This window comes from Sus scrofa, chromosome 4, assembly GCF_000003025.6.
Source record: "Sus scrofa isolate TJ Tabasco breed Duroc chromosome 4, Sscrofa11.1, whole genome shotgun sequence".
NCBI lineage: Eukaryota > Metazoa > Chordata > Mammalia > Artiodactyla > Suidae > Sus > Sus scrofa.
Genome location: NC_010446.5, coordinates 68,247,508 through 68,262,358, shown reverse-complemented (window position 1 = coordinate 68,262,358; position 14,851 = coordinate 68,247,508). Strand labels below are relative to the sequence as shown.

The window sequence follows — 14,851 nt, the reverse complement described above, 5'->3', positions numbered from 1 at the left end:
CCCCGTATCGCGTGTCACCTCTCCACCGAATCGGTATCCGAGCGGCCACTGTGTAATACAGCCTGGTCTTGTCAGGTCGGCTCTACCTTCCATCTAGCTGCTCTCCCAACAAGCTCCGGACCTGGTTCTATTTATACCTTTTCCTGGATTACTTAAACAGTTCTGTCAGAGAACAGAAAGGTTAAAACTGATTTAACAATATACTTCAGTACGGGGGTGAACCGGACATTCTCGTCTCTTTTTGACCAATACAGAGGAAGTGGACTTGGACAATGGGAGGCATTTTGGATAATAAATAAATAATGCTGCCTTCTGTTTACAGATTGCTGCACTTTCTGGCAATGAACGTGTCCACCTAGAACAGATGGGGGCAGGGGTGCTAAAGATCTGGAATCAGTTTCGTCTGAGAGCTTTCACTGCCACCTACCTGAAGGCAGGACCCCCGGGCTCTTCCACACTGAAGCTCCATGATTTTGCGTATTAATCAGTGATTATGAAAAAATTCTGTCCTTACAAACCTCCAGCCCTTGGCAACCTTCTTCCTTATTCACTATCATCGTTATCTCCATAGTAAACACTGCTTTCTGAGTCTCCATATTCTTAATTCCGCCTGACAGATTCTTTAACATGTATTTAGAGGAACCTATATACATTTGGCAACAGAATTAAAAAAAAAAAAAAAAGGTTTTGTATCTATAAAGAGGAAATATTTCCTTCCCTGGCCACACCTAATCCATTTTTATCGTTTCCTTCTTTCTGGCAGTTAATGTGGGCTTGGGGGGCTTCCGAAGATTCTTGTCTCATGAGTGTTTGCAAAGGGTTTGTCTCCCTAAGCTGTTGCTGTGAGAGAGGACATGAATGTGCAGACCTCTAGGTGTCAGCAAATTCCCAGCCTTCAAAGTTACATAAGCTGTATTTCCTCCTCCAGATGCTCACTCCTCCCGTCCAGACACCAGCCTTCTTTCTTGGTCTCCTTCCTGTGCCTCTTTTCCTGGCTCTGTTCCTCCCTTCCCACCCCAGTGGGAAGGTGAGAGCCAAGTTAGCGGCTCCTCCTGCCCTTCCCTTCCGCGGGGCTGACTGCTGGACCGCCCCCACGTGGAGCCACAGGGTGCCCTTGTCCTCGGGGTAAGGGAGCTGGCAGTAGGTTATATTTTCAGCTAACCGGAGTCACACCCAGGGCCAGATTCCCTCTCCCTCTCTACAGTCGGTGCTCTGTGTCTTCCAGGAGCCGACATCCGCACGGCCAGGACCCCAGATGCTGGGCCCATTTTGGCAGACACTCTGCGAAAATTCTTATTTGATCTGGATGTGGACGATGGCCTGGCTGCCCTTGGTTACTCCAAGGCCGACATCCCCGCCTTAGTGAAAGGGACACTGCCCCAGGTAAGAGATGCAGCCCAACTGCACCCCCCACAAGACACACAAAGCTCCAGGGGAGACATGGTCCATCTGGGGCATCTTAGGGGGCATATGAAAACCCAGATCCCCCCTTCCTCTTCCTTTGCCTTTACATTATTCCATTAAAGTGTGGCTTATGTGAAGCTTTGGTGATATAATGAAAGGATCCTTTATAAAAATTTAAGGCAAAAACAACCATCTTTATCTGGAATGTTGCAGAATTTCCCTTTTCTTCATTTCTGCTCTTTTAAAAGCCCCCTATCAAACTATGAGGAGCTGTCCCAAAAGGGCCACTAATATTATTTTCCATTATAAGGAGTTACAAATTCTATTTTGTGAAGAATAGACATGGCCCTTTAAGATGATTGCAGAATCACTTTTTAAATATATTTGGGAGATTGTATACTTTATCCATATGTATACATATCTGTGTCACTTTGAATCTTCTTACATTTATTTATATGTTCCTAAAGAATCTGAAGCAAGCAGTTCTCCTGTATATGGTGGGATCGTGACAGATGTAAAGTTTCCCCTCCAGCTTCTCATGAAGAGGGGTTATCCCCCTTGGGTCTCTCCTTCATTTAGGATCAGACACCCTTGTGTCATAGCCCCAAAGCCTAACAGGTCAAGGCCCTGCTCACTGCAATTCACCATAAAATAGAGAGCTCAGGGCTGTGAGATGACACCAGGCTCACTCAGTCCTCCTGTCCAAAAAGGGAAAGGCAAGGATCACTTAAACAGTATGAGGATATACGGAAAAGATGAAAACTCTAATTCAGAAAGATACATGCACCCCAATGTTCAGAGCAGCACTATTCACAACAGTCAAGACATGGAAACAACCCAAGTACCCATCAACAGATGACTGGCTTAAGAAGATGTGGTATATATACAATTAAATATTACTCAGCCACAAAAAGAATGAAATATTGCCATTTTCTGCAATGTGGATGGACCTAGAGTTTATCATACTAAGTGAAGTAAGTCATACAAAGACAATTAACATATGATATCACTTATATCTGGAGTTTAAAAAACAATACAAATGAATCTATATGCAAAACAGAAATGGACTGTCAGACGTAGAAAACAAACTTACAGTTACCAAAGGGGAAAGGGAATGGGGAGAGGGATAAATTAGGAGTGTGGGATTAACAGATACAAACCACTATATATAAAACAGATAAGCAAGGAGTTCCCATCATGGCGCAGCAGAAGCAAGTCTGACTCGGAACCATGACATTGTGGGTTCGATCCCTGGCCTCACTCAGTGGGTTAAGGATCCTATGTTGCTGTGAGCTATGGTATAGGTCACAGACATGGTTTAGATCTGGCATTGCTGTGGCTGTGGTGTAGGCCAGCAGCTGTAGCTCCGATTAGACTCCTAGCCTGGGATCCTCCATAGGCTGCATATGCAGCCCTAAAAAGCAAAAAAAAAAAAAAAAAAAAAGCAAAGCAATAAGAACTCACTGTATATAGCACAGAGAGTTATATTCAATATCTTGTAATAAACTATAATGGAAATGATTCTGCAATATATGTACATATAACAATCACACTGCTACTCCCCATGAAACTTACACAATATTATAAATCAACTATACTTCAATTTAAAAAAACACTCTGGGAGTTCCCGTCATGGCTCAGTGGTTAACAAATCCAACTAGGAATTATGAGGTTGAGGGTTCAATCCCTGGCCTCGCTCAGTGGGTTAAGGATCTAGCATTGCGATGAGCTGTGGTGTAGGTCACAGACATGGCTTGGATCCCACATTGCTCTGGCATAGGCAGGAGGCTGAAGCTTCAATTTAACCCCTAGCCTGGGAACCTCCACATGCAGAGGGTGCGGCCCTAGAAAAGAAAAAAGACAAAAATAAATAAATAAATAAAATTTTTAAAACACTCTGAGGGTGAGGATAAGGCACTCCTGCCCAAAGTTATGACATTCATGTATCTATCCCTGACACCGGACCAGAGTTAGCAGCTGGAATATCCATTCACACAGCATCCTACTTACCACAAGTGGCACTACTCCTCCCGGAGCCCACCCCAGTTAAGCAAGAGCCTCAAACTGGCTTCATCCTCACTTAGCAAGTGCTCAGATTGTTGAAGGCCTCACCACTCATGTAAGATAATATTTATATGGGCTGGATTTACAGACTTAGCTGACCACAAGAGCCGGGTAGATAAAAGCAATGCACAAAGCAATTCAAGGCACAAGGGAGTGGAGGGGACTTTGGTGAAATGGAAAGCACATGACCCATTTCATTAGGTGAACAGCTTTTCAGCCGCAATTTATTATCACAAGCATAAATTCGTGTCCCCATGTTGGCAGAACTTGCAATTTTTAAGAAAAAGCAGCAGTTGGGATGTTTGTGTTGAATTCTCTGATTTCTCTACAAACCAAACATGGCCCATGGGCCACCAATTTCCCTGATTCAGAGTCAGGCCCAGTCAGATTCAGTTGCATCCAAAAATATAAACAAACGAGAAAAAGAGGAGTCTCAAAGTACAGCAGAGCCCCTGGTTCTAACCCATAGTCCTAACCTAGAAGACCAAGGGACTAAACAAAAAAATATGATCATCACAATGACTTTATCCAAACCTACTAGACTTTAAGTTCCATGAAGGCAGGAGAGTGTTTCACTCATCCATCTTCTGTAACACCCAGCACAGGCTAGGAAACATCTTAACTGACACAGTCCTGCAACCCTCTCCTAACTCTTCTGTCCATGTGAGCCTAATGGCTGAACAGTGGCCACTTTTATTTATTTATTTATTTAGTCTTTCGTCTTTTTAGGGCTGCACCTTCAGCGTATGGAGGTTCCCAGGCTTGGGGTCCAATCAGAACTGCAGCTGCCGGCCTACACCACAGCCACAGCAACGCAGGATCTGAGCCGTGTCTGCAACCTGCACCACAGCTCATGGCAACGCCAGATCCTTAACCCACTGAGTGGGGCCAGAGATCAAACCTGCGTCCTCATGGATACTGGTTGGGTTCGTTAACCACTGAGCCATGACGGGAACTCCCAGTGGCCATGTTTGAGCAGTTTCCTTAGACTTAATGGGACTTAGCCAATGACAAGGATCCACAAAAGCCCATCCAGGGACCCCAGAGACCAAGCGGTCCCCACGATTTTGACTTAGCCTCTGGCTCTTATAGCATGGTCCCAACAAGTGTGTCCACTCTCCAGGGGGTCCTCTGCAAAGTTCTCCTTGGTTAGCCCAGGAAAGGGTTCAGGAATATGTGTTGATCAACCTCCAAGAATGGTATTCATGATCTTCAGATGAAACTGGTGATATCATTGGCCATTTAACTGCTGGTGGCAATGCATTTTCCAGCCATCAGCACACACTGACAGGTGTAGATGGTTTTAATTCTACCGCGCTTAGGCATCCTCTTTCAAAAGCTGTTCCACGCAGCAACAGATCCAGACTAACACTTGAGACCATCCACTAATATAGCAAGTTAATTAGGTATCATTCTGACTGCCTCAGTGCACATGTCATACTGGGAAATCACAGACAGCAGAAACTTAATGAGACCAAACTCATTTCTTAGTTTCACAAAAGATGCAAGGTAAATTGAATCTTTCCATTTCAAGTCATGTCTATAAAGTAGGAAGCCAGGATTTCCTCAAGCTGTGTTCATAAAGCAGCTCCAACGTGGATGTCCTTTGATCATGTTTTCATGATTAAGAGAAACATAATTTTAATTAACTGGCACTAGTTCAGTTTTAAAGCCAAGGTGAGATATATATATACACACACAGGGAAGGGGAAATAGTCATAGGACTTCAGAAGGAATCTTAGAAACAGGCTTGTCTGTTTTGCAGTGGAAGAACTATGTCAGGTTTTTGTTTAGTTTTTTTTGGCAGCAGTGAACATTTTACAGGAATGCTATGGCAACTTCAGAATTTTAGGCGTGCAGCAAGCAGATGAACCTTCACTTACTAGCATCTACAGGATTTAAGGCAGCGAGCAGGATATACTGGTTCCTGCAAAGAACATTGCCAGAAAGCCTGTTTCATGCAGTGGACATGTGATAAAGCTGCTTTTATGTCCAGCAAGGAGGGATCAGTTTTCTCTGGAAGGAACAACCAGGCCAGTATTTTTGACCAAACACCACAGCCTGTACTGGTGGCAGCAAATGGCAGCCCTGTGTACAGAGGTTTCCAACTGCTGAAGCCAGGCTGCACGGGAGCAGGCAAGAATAAATTAATCTTCCAGCCTGGATTTCTGAAACCTCTGGAAAGAAACATTTACACTGCAAGTCAAAACGTTTCATTACCGAGGAGTGCTGTCTACCAAAATGAGCACTTGCACGCCCTGGCAGACAGGCCAGCTGACATGGGATTTGACAAATGTGCTAAATGTAGTAGTTGAATTTATTCCAGGGCCCATGTTCATCAACTGTCGTTCACTCTTATGTGTCCATAATTAATAGCACAGTGTGGACCACATCCAAATTCTGAGAGGTTAGCTTTCTGAGCTCTTATGGCATAGGTGACATGTGCATGGACATATCGCAAACTTTACATCCTTGTCTGCATTGAACCAATCATTGGGGGTTAGAAACATGAAAGAGAAACTACTTCATCAAAGATGAACAGAGCTGCTTGTTCTGGCCACACCCACAGCATGCAGAAATTCTCGGGCCAGGGATGGAACCTGCACCATAGCAGTGACCCCAACCACAGCAGTCACAACACCAGATCCTTAACCACTAGGCCACCAGGGAACTCCTGAACAGGGCTGTGTTAAAGGTCCTTGAGCTCATCAGATAAGAGTCTCTCCCATCATCAACAGAATAATGTGACGACGGTCTTTGACCACAGCAAATACTGAACTTCAGTTCTGGACCCACCACAAACATATCTGTAAATCACTGAGAACAAGTGTCTGCCTTGTCATGGAGTTTCAGAATTCGCTGGGGTCTCTAAAAGACGTGCTGGGAAAGGAAATTTTACCTTGGCTTCAAATATACTCTTCAGCATTATCCCCCATCCTTCTCCCATCTATCCATACATTCTTTTTTTTTTTTCTTTTTAGGTTTTATTGAAGTGTAGTTGATTTACAATGTTGTGACAATTTCTGCTGTACAACAGAGTGATTCAGTTCATTCTTTTTTTCAAAATTGTGGTCAAACATACCTGACATAAAATTTACTATTTTAAGCCTTTTTAAGTGTACCGCTCAGTGCCATTGAGGACATTTACAATGTTGTACAACCATCATCACTATCCATTTCCAGAAGCTCTGCTGTACTGATGAATGATAAATAATAACTCCCCACTCTCCCCTTCCCCCAGACTCTGGGAACCTCTATTGTACTTTCTGTCACTATGAATTTGCCTATTCTAGGTAATTCACATAAGTAGAATCATATGCTACTTGTCCTTTTGTGTCCACATAATGTCTTCACTTAACATAATGTTTTCAGCATGTCTGAATTTCCGTCCTTATTATGGCTGAATAACATTTCATCGTGTAGACACGGCACATTTTGTTTATCCATTCATCTGCAGATGGACACTTGGGTTGTTTCCACCCTTTGGCTATCGTGAAGAGTGCTGCTATGAATATCAGTGTACAAATATCTGTTTAGTCCTTGCTTTCAACTCATCTAGGCATATACCTAGGAATAAAATTGTTGGATCACAGGGTAATTCTATGTTTAACTTTTTGACAAACTGCCAGACTATATTCCATAGTAGCTACATCATTTTACATTCCCACCAACCGTGCATGCGGGTTCCTATTTCTCCACATCTTCACCAAAATTTGCTATTTTTCATTTTTTTGACTGCCAGCCTAATAGGGGTGAAGATGTAACTCGTGGTTTAAACGTGCATTTTCCTAATGACTAATGACACTGAACATCTTTTCCTGTGCTTATGAGCTGTTGATATATCTGAAGAAACATCTATTCAAGTCCTCTGCCTGTTTTTGAGTTGCGTTGTTTGGGGGTTTTTGCTATTTAGTTGTAGCAATTATTTTTACAGTTTGGATATTAATCCCTTATCAGATATATGATTTCTCCCATTCTGTGAGTTGTCTTTTCACTCTCTTGATAGTATTCCTTGAAGCATAAAAGTTTTTAATTTTGATGTAGTCTAGTTTCTTTATTTATTTATTTTTTGCTCCCTGGGTTTTGGTGTTCCAAACCGAAAGTAATGAATATTTTACCATTTTTTTCTAAGAGTTTTAAGGTTTTAGCTCATATTTCGGTCTTGACATTTAGGTGCAGTTAAAGGTAATTTTTCTATACATCCTTCCTTCTTCTCATCCTTCCTTTTACCTGACAAATATTTACCGAAGTCTTACTATATACCATGAATTGTACGGGCTACAATGAGGAAAATAAAGTTCCTTCCTTCCCTCCCTCATGGAGCTTAGCGAGGAAGACAATGGACATGTAAACAAATCCGTAAATTAGAAACAAGCCAAATCCATTCAGATCATGATTAGTGGTGAGAAGGAAGCCTGGGTCATGGGCTGGTGATTTCATGCGGACAGCGCAGCGAGAACTCCAGCACGTGTGGTCAGAGAAGGCCTCTGAGTGGAGGTGGAGGCAGCCACGTAAAGGTCTGGGAGAAGCAGCCCAGGCAGAGCAGCAAGGCCTAAGACAGGATGAAGATGAGCATTTTCACGGGACTGCAAAGGGGCAGGGGGCCTAAGTGAGATGAGTGGGTGGCAGAGGAATCAGAGCTGGGATGAGCAGCGGGCCAGGTCAGGCGGGGATCCAAAGACATGGTTTGGTTCTCACTGCAGGGGGACGCTGTCAGAGAGCCTAGGCAAGGCTTGCAATGTGGAAAATCACTCTGGTGCCGTGGGGAGAATTACTTCTGGGGGGTGGAAATGAAACCTGAGGAACCTCTGTGGTAGGACAGGAGCAAGCGGTGACCAGGACAGGTTCTGGCGGATCTGGAAGTAAGAAGTGGTGGGATTTGGGGGTAATCTATCAGACCTGCCAATAGATTAACCTTGTAGGGAGGGGAAAGAGGAATCCAGGATGACTCCTGGGTTTTTGCCCGAGTGACTGGGTGTCATTCCTGAGAGGAGGGAAATGGGAGGCGGAGGGAGTCAGAGTTCCGTCTTGTATGTGTGAATCTGGAGATGCCAACACGTCTCCCTCCCATTGCCTTATGAATCCAACCAATAACTGTGGGGCACCTGTCTGCCGGGTGTCAAGCTCTCTGGCGGACGTTGGGCACAGCTTTGCCTCGGGGAACTTCCCTCTTCTACCAAGTGTGCTCTTACCCGATGCTCATCACAGGGAGACAGGCCAGGAAGGGCCGAGAGACCCACAAACATGGAACCAAAACGCTGGCATGTTTCTTGATTTCATTTATGCCTGGAAATGTGAGGGCTAAGGGGCCACTGGCGGGAGTGTCAAGAGCAGTAGCATGTCTTGGTGTTTTTGCTGACTCAACTTAGTAATCACTGGGGAAATTAAGGAAGTCACTAAATTCACGTGGGAAGGTAGAGATAAAACCTTAATTTTTTTCTTAAAGAGGCACTTGTTGCCTGAAAGTTAATGTCCCCATGAAGTCCTTCTGAATGTACCTGAAGTCCAAGTTGCAAGACATACGGTCTGTGAAGTCAAGGATGCACCAGTTCTGCTGTCCTTGGCAGCACAGGTGCCTGGGTCAGTGCCCTCTACACAGGGGGAAACTGCAGAGGCAGCTGACCATCATGGTTTGGTCATTGTAGGAGCTGTTTTTCCCAAGGTTCATTGAGTTCTATACATGTGGGCAAAAGGCTATTCTCAAGACCTAAGGCAAGGATAATTAATGGCTTTTGAAAATTTCACAGGAAAGAGGCATCACTTGATAAACTTCTGAGCCAGGATGAAGCAAACAAGAAAGGTGATTTTTAAAGACAGGACTATTATCAAGTTTCTTTCTCAGGCTGGAGGGTTTTTTGTTTTGTTTTTTTGTTTGTTTGTTTGTTTGTTTTTTGGTCTTTTTGTCATTTCTTGGGCCACTCCCGCGGCATATGGAGGTTCCCAGGCTAGGGGTCTATGGGAGCCATAGCCCCTGGCCTACGCCAGAGCCACAGCAATGCAGGATCCAAGCCGCTTCTGCGACCTACACCACAGCTCACGGCAACACTGGATCCTTAACCCACTGAGCAAGGCCAGGGATCAAACCCGCAACCTCATGGTTTCTAGTCGGATTCGTTAACCACTGAGCCACGACGGGAACTCCAGGATGGAGGGCTTTTACAGACCGTCTTTGCAGAGCCCTAGGTAACTCTTTTTGTCTACACTTTCAGGAAAGGGTCACCAAGCTTGCACCACGCCCTCAGTCAGAAGAGGATCTGTCTGCCCTGTTTGAAGCGTCAATGAAACTGTATTAATTTTCACTGAAAGAATTACCTTTGGCCAATTCTGTTCTGAAAACAGAAGTTGATCTAGCAAGAGCTTTGTCTTTACACCTCCACACAGAACTTCCCTGTTACCAGCTTGCATGTGATATAAATTTATCCTGCAAAGAATGTATATATGACTGAGTCACTTGGCTATGCAGCAGAAATTGGCACAACATTATAATCAACTACACTTTAATAAAAAATTTTTAATTACAAAAAAAAGAATATAAATTTACCCTGCAGAAGATTCTCTGATGCTCCCAGTCCCTCTGCTTCTATAGAACAGGCGGGACAAGTACCCTCTATGCTGGACCCTCGGCCAGGCTCCAGGGATCCAAGTTTCTGCCCCAGCCCTGCAGACTGCCCCTGCTTCATGTATCAAAAAGACAAAAACTCTGTATCCACCCAAACTGTTAATGTATACATCCTATGCTCAGTAATCAATCCCACGTCTAGAAATGTTTCCTATAGAAATACTAGCACAAGTGTGTAAAGATATATGGCAAGGGCATTTCTGGCAGCACATTTTCTAATAATAAAAAATGTGAATGAACTTAAGTATTCATGAATTGTATACAGATAAAGAAATCATAGAATATTAAAGAATGGAATGGCATTGTGTTACTAATAACAAATGAGAATAAATCTACTAGAAACATGTCCATGATAAACTGCTACACTGGGAAAGAGTTAATTTGCAGGGCAGTTACGTATTAGTGTGGTCTGATTTTCACTTTTTAAATTATATATAAATATATTTCTATATACAAAAAAAGGTACACATCAACATATTAAAAGTTATTGCTGAAGAAATGGAATCTGGAGGAAAGAGAAGAGAAAATGTTCACTTTATACCTTACACTCTCAGTTTTTATTGTACAAACATCTGTATTATTTGGATTTGTTACAATAAGCACATATTTTCTTTTTTTTTTTTTCCTTTTTGGCCGCCTCGCCAAAAAGGGCCAAGGATTAGATCCGAGCTGCAGTTTGTGACCTAATGCTGCAGCTGTGGCAATGCCGGATCCTTTAACCCACTATGCTGGGCCAGGGATCGAACCCTCATCCTGGTGTTGCAGAGACACACAGATCCCATTGTGCCACAGTGGGAACTCCACCTTTTCTAATTTTAAAAGGGGAAAAGAAAGAAAAATATCACTTTGCTAATTTAGGTCAGATTCATCTTATTTTATTAAAATGCTAGTAACTAATATTGCAAAGGTAAAAACAAATCCAAAGGGGTAATATGTCAGAGATGGATCCTCTGATGTTTGATGATGACATGTGACTGACGATGTCAGAGACGGATTAGTTGTTCTTGTGAGAAAAACACAACCATCCTACCTGATAATTCCCTCTTTGGAAAATGGCTCTGGTGCTCAGCATAAATTAATTCAAAAGCAAGCCATTGCGCAGTTTACAGACTTTAGGATGCAAGTCAAATCTAAGTAGCCGGATCATCTGCCTCCTGTTATTCCCAGCCTGCATAAACGTCCAGGTTCGTTTTTCCTCACAATGGGGAGAGCACTGAGGTTGGCCTGCTGGAGCCTTGGCAGTCTAGATCTCGGGGTACTCACAGATTTATTCATATTTTAAACTGGGCTATAGTTTTAATCAAGTAAGTGAAGTATATAATAACAACCTGCCCAGGCACACTTTCTCTCAATAAACATCTTTATTTCCTTGGAATTTTAAAAACAGTATTTAAATACTGTTTATAGAGAGTTTTCTCTAATGACAGACATAAAATATGTTCAGTACCTGAATTAAAAACTGGTAATACAAAGAGAAACACAAGAAATATTTGTTCATATCACACCATCCAAAAAATAGCCGCTGTTTAAAAAATTTTAAAGTAAATGTTCTCCCACTAACTTTCATGCATATATATATATTATGACTATATATATGTATATACATTTTTACTTAGAAATGGTATCGCTAAAAAAAAAAGAAAAAAATGGTATTGTTAAGGTATAGTTTTTAGTTCCCACAGAACATTCAAATTCTTTACACCACACGAGCAAAAGGAAAGCACAAGACAGTCCTGACAGAATTTCGGCTCTGCCTTGACTACATCTAGCTAAAATTCCCTCCAGCTTTTTAGGAGAATCGTCGATTCTGAGAGCGGAAGCTTTGTGAATAAGACAGGGAACAGCTACGCTCTCTGCCAATCCAAGATCCTTCAGGAAACTTAAAGCTGTTAATGAATGTCTCAAAATCGCAAAAATACATGTGTACCCTCCTTGCCCCCCCCCCAAAGAAAGTTCAGGTAAATTCTAGACCACTTGTAATGTATTTTGCAAGGTGATGTGGCCTCATTAGAACAGCGTAAGACCCCGTAAAGAGTCTAGGGCCCTGGGTTCCACTCCAGCCCCTCAGTCTGAAGCTTACTTTATTCAACCAAGTCCTCCTCAAGCCTGAAAATACGATGACTCGATTTCACGTACTACATTGTCCTTAATGTGAGACTTTGAGTTTGGGAAGTTTAATATACAATAATTTGAAATATGAAAATGCACTCTCTGTTGCTCTGAAATGTTCGATGCCATTTCTCCCGGCAACCAGCTGTCTGAGTGTGACTCACCAGGAGGGTGTGTGGTGTTCATACTGATGATGACTCTGTAGAGGAAGGATTTAAAGGTCAGGCATGAAGAAACAGATTTAGGATGGCTTCGTGTTTTTCATCCTAATACCCGTCATTCTGGTCCTTATAATTTGAGAATATGGAAAAGATGTGTTCTTGACTTACTAGCTATTAAGCGAGTATGAGATAGGAGATGATGGCCATTCCTGTAAACCAAACACTTTCATGTTTCTGATATAGCAATTAAGTGCATTTTTCTAGGTCAAATCCTATTTAACTACCAATTTCCTTAAAAGATCAGAAAGTTCTCAGGGGTCAACAGCTCCATTTATATGGACTAAGTTACTTGCTAAGGAAATTAAAATTTTTAAAATTGTATTCAAAAGCTTGTATAATGTTACTTTCATCGTGTTTCTCTGATTTGTGTCAAGTGCCACAATAAACAGCTGTGTGCTGTACTCCTGTCCCTTCCCCAGACACAGGCAGGGCGGTGCTGGGCTTGGCATTGTTTTCGTAGCTGGGGACAGAGCTGTGGGGTGTTTTCCAGTGGTTGATGGGGGAAGTCTGCTCTTATAACATAGAGACAAGTACAGTATCAAAATAGAGAGCAAAAATTGCTTTTCTGGCCTTTTAACCCTGAGAAAGATTAATGGTTGTTTGGATTAGAAACTGTACCCCAGTGAGGGACTGTTGCCTCCGGGGAGTGGGTATGAGAAGGGGGACTGTTCACCTCCGGGTCAGCACCGCACAGGCAGGCGTGTCTCTGATGACTAGTAACCCCAAGCCGAGGCAGCTGCCTGGGCTCCACCATCAAATGCCTGATCCTCTGGGAGCTACTGAGGAGGCCAGGCTGCATCCTGCCATCACCATTACAATGGCCTGCAGAAGGCAGTCTCCAGGGACAAGCAACACTTTGAATGGGCAGAAATTGGTTCTTGAAGCCCTGGGTTGACATACTGGCAGCTGGGGGTGGGAGGGTCTAGTTTCTCATGCTATTATTCCACTGTCTTTCCAACCACCCCAACAGCTCTCAGAACAAATGCACACACACACCCCAAATTGCAATACGTTTGCAATTTTGTCCCATGTGAAATCCTTCATGAAACTATGGGCAGGACAGCTAACTTTAAAGTAGCTCCATTTCATTCTTTCTGGCTTTAAAATCGGCTTGAGTGCTTTTAATTGGTTTGCTAACTTATAAAATTGGAAACTGATTAAAATAATCATGAGCAAAAAGGAAAGAAACAACTACCATCATGCTATTACCCAAACACAGCTGTTATCATTTGCTATATTTCCTTTCCATGTTTTTCATTTCAGTGGTATAATCTCCAGCTTTTTTCCCTTAAGAAATGACATTTTAAGTATTTTCTATGTTGCCACATAATCTTCAGAACCATTATTTTTACATTTTTAGGAATTTAATAATTTATTCTTATTATAGGGCACCAAGATTGCTTCCAAATTTTTACTCCTACCAATACCATAGCAATGAATAAATGAATAATGTGCATGTGGCTTTTCTCATATTCTAAATTAACTTCTTGGGTTAATTAATTCCCAGATGGAATTTTTATATTAAAATATGGACATTTTTATGCCTCTTGACTCATATTATCAGATTATAAACACCTCACTATTGTTTTAAATGTTGATTCCACTTTTCTCCAATCTTGGTTCTCTTCAAAATAAATACTAGCACAGAACAAGAAGACGAAATGAAAGTTCACATGGGTGAATTAGACTAGACTATTTGTACAGACTTGCAAAAGTCAACTGTGGTTTTTCTTTTAAGTTGATATATCTTAGTTTTAAGAATTTGAACAGATTAAAATTCTCAAAATTGTGAAAGTTACTTTAATTTATATGTTTGCCTTTTAAGTGAAATGGTAAATCACCAAGTCTACTTCTTTGCATCACTTACATCTAAGCCTATGGGCCTGTGTTACTACTTTCACAGTCCTCAGTTTTACTGGCAAAAAAAAAAAAAAAGACAGCAACATATAAATGTCCTTTTCTATAATGGTATTTTAGAATCAGCTGGGGTGCTGCATGAAAAAATTAGGAGATAAACACCACCAAGGAATCACCCACCAATATCCCTTCTATGGATCTAAGTTGCCCCTCTGACCAGAAACCTCCCCGAGACTTGCAGGTATGCATGCTGGTCCCATGATGGTCTTGGCAACCTTACTGGGGACCAGTGTGAGCTTCATCCCAAACAGGCAAAGAGAAAAGGATGTAAAGCAACGTGTACATAAATGAAGAGATGTCAAAGGGGTACCAACAGGCTAAGTACCATCTGAGTAAGGACAGGCTAATTTTCTTTCATTTTTTACATCTCATTTACCCATTATACACTCAGCACACAGCTCAGTACATTGAGGAAGGACTTGGGGGCAGGAGAACTGTGTTCTGCAGGCAGGGATCGACTGGGAAATGAGTACAAAAACATGACATTTGATTGTATTTCTTTTCTTTTTTTTTTTTT

The 14,851-nt window shown here is 42.3% G+C and overlaps 1 protein-coding gene across 1 annotated transcript in view; it reads left to right on the top strand.

Moving 5' to 3' along the window:
* The window catches only part of ADHFE1 (alcohol dehydrogenase, iron containing 1), a 33,467-nt gene extending 23,078 nt beyond the window's left edge, over positions 1 to 10,389 (top strand). Inside the window, exons 13-14 of the mRNA XM_003125603.4 lie at positions 1,226 to 1,383; positions 9,678 to 10,389. Coding sequence (XP_003125651.1) covers positions 1,226 to 1,383; positions 9,678 to 9,761 — 242 coding nt within the window. The 3' untranslated portion in view covers positions 9,762 to 10,389. The remainder of the gene's footprint in view (positions 1 to 1,225; positions 1,384 to 9,677) is intronic.